The 5,385-nt window shown below is 50.1% G+C and overlaps 1 protein-coding gene across 2 annotated transcripts; it reads left to right on the forward strand.

Annotated features, from left to right (window-relative positions):
• Positions 1–303: 303 nt before the first annotated feature.
• LOC131272710 (RNA polymerase-associated protein CTR9 homolog) lies at positions 304–4,360 on the forward strand. 2 transcript variants are annotated; one of them, XM_058274542.1, is made up of 5 exons: positions 304–405; positions 508–606; positions 674–1,606; positions 1,674–3,706; positions 3,773–4,360. In XM_058274542.1, exons 1-5 carry the CDS (start codon positions 367–369, stop codon positions 4,197–4,199), a joined length of 3,531 nt encoding a protein of 1,176 aa, XP_058130525.1. In that variant the 5' UTR covers positions 304–366; the 3' UTR covers positions 4,200–4,360. The 2 variants fall into 2 exon arrangements, with proteins under 2 accessions (XP_058130525.1, XP_058130524.1); XM_058274541.1 differs by having other exon boundaries at positions 1,674–4,360.
• The last annotated feature ends 1,025 nt before the right edge of the window (positions 4,361–5,385 follow it).

The following is a 5,385-nucleotide window of genomic DNA, read 5'->3' on the forward strand; positions in this document are numbered from 1 at the left end:
ATTAAGCATTGAAATATTGCATTCACTGTCATTTTTGATAGAAATGTCACATTTTATTTCATTGCAGTGAAATATTGCATCCGTCTATCCGCAGCTTAAAGTTTATAAGCTAACCTTTCAAAGTAGTCTCAGACCTTGATTGTAAATGTCAAAAGCATTACCGACACTTGACACTCAAGCGTCGTGGATTGTGAGTTTGTAGTTTGTTGTGGAAAAGTGAGAAAACCTCTTAATATACGCCGCAATTGTGAAGAAAAGTGATTTGCGTTCGATACGCACTCTTCTAGTGCCATCGTAGACGTAACTGTTTCGGCCAGAAGTGAAAATTTAACCGAGGACAACCGAGGTCCAAAGCAAGCCGGAAACATGGCTGCTATAGAAATACCACTGCGTGACACGGACGAGGTAAACATTAAAGTTTGATCGGCCTTTTTTCGATGGAAATTTCGTCATTATAAATACGATTGCTAAAATAAAACACAATGGTTGATTTTCATGTGTCCACAGGTAATAGAACTCGATCCGGAGCAACTGCCCGAAGGAGAAGAGGTGCTCGGCATCCTCCGACAGGAACGTTCACAGCTGAACACTTGGGTTACCGTAGCGGTAAGGAATTGATATCCGCAGATTGAAATCGATGTGACGGCTCATAAAGTTCCGTGTTTCCTTCTAGCTTGCTTACTACAAACAAAGCAAAACGGATGATTTCATCAAAATTCTCGAATCGTCCCGGTTGGACGCCAACATCAACTACCGGGACTTTGAGAAAGACCAGATGCGGGCGTACGACATGCTGGCCGCTTACTACGTGCAGGAGGCCAATCGGGAGAAGCTGAAGGACAAGAAGCGTGAGCTGTTCATGAAGGCGACGTTGTTATACACGACCGCGGACAAGATCATCATGTACGACCAGAACCATCTGCTGGGTCGTGCGTACTTTTGTCTGCTGGAGGGCGACAAGATGGACCAGGCGGACGCTCAGTTCAACTTCGTGCTCAACCAGTCTCCCTCGAACATACCGTCGCTACTTGGCAAGGCGTGCATTGCGTTCAACAAGAAGGACTACCGGGGTGCCCTGGCGTTCTACAAGAAGGCATTGCGCACCAACCCGAACTGTCCGGCGGCGGTACGCCTTGGCATGGGACATTGCTTTCTGAAGCTGAACAATCAGGAGAAAGCGAAGCTGGCGTTCCAGCGGGCGCTCGATTTGGAGCCGCAGTGTGTTGGTGCGCTGGTAGGGTTGGCCATCCTGAAGCTAAACCTTCACGAGCCAGAATCCAATCGATTGGGTGTGCAGATGCTGTCAAAGGCGTACACGATCGATTCGACGAACCCGATGGTGCTGAATCACTTGGCGAACCATTTTTTCTTCAAGAAGGACTACCAAAAGGTTCAACATCTGGCGCTGCATGCGTTCCACAATACGGAGAATGAAGCGATGCGGGCGGAAAGCTGTTACCAGCTTGCCCGAGCGTTCCATGTTCAGCGAGACTACGATCAGGCGTTTCAGTACTATTACCAGTCGACGCAGTTCGCGCCGGTTAATTTTGTGCTGCCACATTTTGGCCTAGGACAGATGTACATCTATCGTGGTGATTCGGAAAACGTAAGGACCGCGTTTGTCGTGTGGCGTCTTTGGGATGAATGTTTAATTGCCTTACTTTCGGTTTCAGGCTGCACAATGTTTCGAGAAGGTGCTGAAAGCGCAACCGGGCAACTACGAGACGATGAAGATCCTTGGCTCGCTGTACGCCACGTCGTCCTCACAGTCGAAGCGTGATATCGCAAAGAATCACCTCAAGAAGGTCACGGAGCAGTTCCCAGATGATGTCGAGGCGTGGATCGAGTTGGCGCAAATTCTCGAACAAAACGACCTGGCGGGATCGCTGCAAGCGTACGGTACGGCCACCAGCATCCTAACGGAGAAGGTGAACGCCGACATACCGCCGGAGATACTGAACAATGTGGCCGCCTTGCACTATCGTCTAGGAAATCTGGACGAGGCGATGTCGAAGCTGGAGCAGGCGATCGAACGGGCCAAAATCGAGGCCCAGCATGACGCCCAGTACTACGATTCGATTTCCGTCTCGATGACGTACAATTTGGCCCGCCTGTACGAAGCGATGGCCGTGTTCGATAAGGCCGACAAGCTGTACAAGGACATCCTGAAGGAGCACCCGAACTACATCGACTGCTACCTGCGGCTCGGTTGTATGGCTCGGGACAAGGGGTTGATTTTTGTCGCGTCCGATTTCTTCAAGGACGCACTGAAGATTAACATGGAAAACCCGGACACCCGGTCGCTGCTGGGTAACCTCCATCTCGCCAAGATGCAGTGGACGCTGGGGCAGAAGAATTTCGAGACGATTCTCAAGAATCCTGCCACCTCGAGCGACGCGTACTCCCTGATTGCGCTCGGTAACTTTTGGCTGCAGAGTCTCCACCAGCCGAACCGGGACAAGGAGAAGGAGAAAAAGCACCAGGAGAAGGCACTCGCCATCTACAAGCAGGTGCTGCGGAATGACCCGAAAAACATCTGGGCCGCGAACGGCATCGGTGCGGTGTTGGCGCACAAGGGCTGCATTATTGAGGCGCGCGATATTTTTGCGCAGGTCCGTGAAGCGACGGCTGACTTTTGCGACGTGTGGATCAACATTGCGCACATCTACGTCGAGCAGAAGCAGTACATTAGCGCGATACAGATGTACGAGAATTGCCTGAAGAAATTCTACCGCCACAACAACGTCGAGGTGATGCAGTATCTGGCCCGGGCATACTTCCGCGCGGGCAAACTGAAGGAGGCGAAGATGACACTGCTGAAGGCACGTCGCGTTGCACCCCAGGATACGGTGCTGCTGTTCAACATTGCGCTCGTGCTCCAGCGCCTCGCCACGTTTGTGCTGAGGGACGAAAAATCGGTCCTGAGCGTGGTGTTGCAGGCCGTGCACGAGCTGGGACTGGCTCACAAGTACTTCACCTACCTGTCGGCGCACGGTGATAAGACCCGATACAACATAACGCTGGCGGAAACGGAAGCGAACCAGTGCCAGGATCTGCTGCAGCAGGCACAGTACCACGTGTCGCGCGCACGCAAGATCGACGAAGAGGAACGGTCGCTGCGGCAGAAGCAGGAGCTGGAGCGGGAGGAATTCAAGCGCCGGCAGGCGGACGAACGGCGTCGGATGGAGGAGATGCGCCGGAAGGCGCACGAAGAGATGCTGCTCAAGCGCCAGGAATACAAGGAGAAAACGAAGAGCGCACTGTTCTTCGCCGAACCGACGCCCGAGCCGAAGAAGAAGGGTGGTCGCGGTCGGAAGGACTACATTTCCGATTCGGACGCCAGTGGCGGGGGTGAACGGGGCGAAGGTGGCAGTGGCGGAGAGGAGGCCCCGAGGGAACGTAAGTCGAAGGGCGAGAAGAAGTCGCGCAAGTCGACCGGTAGTCGTAAGAAGAAGGAAAAGAGCCGTAGGGGCAGCGGGGGTGACTCGGACAGCGAGGACGACGATGGCGGTGAGCAGTCGCGTAAGCGCAAGAAGAAAGGAGCAGGTGGTTCTGGGCAGAGCAAGAAGAAGCAGAAGGCTTCGGAGGAGGGTCTGTCGCAGAAGCAGAAGAGTCGCATCGTTTCGAAGGCTACCGTTTCGACGAGCGAGTCCGATAGTGACCACAGCCGTCTGAAGATTGCGAGTGGCGACGAATCGGGTGGAGAGTCGGAATCGGGTGCACCGGCATCCAAGCGCAAGCGCCGTATCGCGTCGGACGATGACGATTCGAGCGGGGGTTCGGCTCGTGGATCACGGTCGCGTTCGCGATCGGTGCGCTCCGGATCGGGCTCGCGGTCCCGCTCGAGGTCACGATCGGGCTCGGGAAGCCGTGGTCGAAGCCGCAGCGGCAGTGCCAAGAGCGGTTCTCGCAGCCGCAGCCGTTCTCGAAGCCGATCGGGCAGTCGTGGAGGCAGAGGATCGAGGAGTCGCTCGAAATCGGGTAGCCGTAGCCGAAGCCGCAGTGCGGGAAGCCGTCGAAGTGGCAGTCGACGTGCAAGCGGAAGTCGTAGTCGAAGCCGCAGTGGAAGCCGCGGGAGCCGAGCTAGTCGGTCTCGCTCACGATCTGGCTCCGGTCGATCGCGATCGCGCTCCGGATCGGGTAGCCGGCAAGCGTCACCGATTTCTCGCAAGTCCGTTTCCGGGTCCGAGTCGGAGTAGGCTGGCCCAGACGGGTAGGCTGCTATGCTTCGTTATCTAGGGTACTATTCATACGTTTGCAACGTTTATTGAAAAACGTTTTACCTTAACCGAAACGCTGCTAAACTTGAATAGTTTTTCAAACGTGTAAACATAATTTTCATCTTTCATATTTTCTGTCTTATGTGACTGGATAAAAACAAAAATAAAATTAAATAAAGTACTATTGACGGTTACTCATTTTTTTCGTTTAATTGTATTTTATTAAAAAAAATATATTATATATGTATATATGTGTATGTATAATTCCTTCTTTTTTCAGTTGTTTATGACGTTTGTCTAATCTTTCGCATTCGCAAGATCGGATGAAACATTGTACAACAACGCTTTTCCCAATAAGTTCAACACATAAACATTCTATATTCCCGTGTTACGAACGGCGATCGTCTTTCCTTCGCATCTCTACGAAGAAAATAACATGCTTAACATTCTTCAGTACACCACATAGGAAACATTCTGGTTTTCCACGCGCTCTCTTTCTCTCTCTCTCTCTATATTATGTACATTAACTTTTTCATCCAATTTACAAAATATATCGCACATTATACATTACAGATCCTGTTCGATTTCAGTTTCGAGCTTTTTTTTTGTTCGGGTTGTACACTTTCATAAACTCTAGAAGGAAATCCTTGTCAACGGTGCGTAATCCCACAATAATATATGGATACGTATATATATATTTATTTATATTTTTATATAACTATTTAAAATTGTTTTATCGTTCTTTATCTTTTGTTCTTCTCATCGTTTTAAGTGGGTTGAATACATAGTGTGTCTAGTTGCTTATGTTCTCTTTTCTACATTTCACTCCTATTTAAAACATCACTCCTGTGGTTTTTCGTTCAGTTTCGGTAAGATTTGTTTCATGTTTGAAGACGAAACACCATATTTTCGCTGCACTGAATTAATTGCCATTGTTATTTCGTCTGTTAACTAATACCTGCCACGGTTGAAATTAATCCGATGCGAATTCGTTAAGTAAAGCTTAAACCTAGCAAGCCTTGCTTGCTGCTCTTTTTATGTCTATTCGATTCTCGGTGATAATAAGTAATCAGGCGTTACATAAGAATCTAATACGAAAAATATGCATGTGAGAAACAGAATATAAGAGAGCATTCGATTTCGGGTCGCGTATTTCTGTCCCCTC

Source organism: Anopheles coustani, chromosome 3, assembly GCF_943734705.1.
Source record: "Anopheles coustani chromosome 3, idAnoCousDA_361_x.2, whole genome shotgun sequence".
NCBI classification, from domain to species: Eukaryota; Metazoa; Arthropoda; class Insecta; order Diptera; family Culicidae; genus Anopheles; species Anopheles coustani.

Coding starts and splice junctions, on each gene's coding strand:
- LOC131272710 (XM_058274541.1), top strand. CDS start 367: ATGGCTGCTATAGAAATACCACTGCGTGACACGGACGAG. Junction 607..673: donor ACACTTGGGTTACCGTAGCG/GTAAGGAATTGA, acceptor GTTTCCTTCTAG/CTTGCTTACTACAAACAAAG. Junction 1,607..1,673: donor ATCGTGGTGATTCGGAAAAC/GTAAGGACCGCG, acceptor TTTCGGTTTCAG/GCTGCACAATGTTTCGAGAA.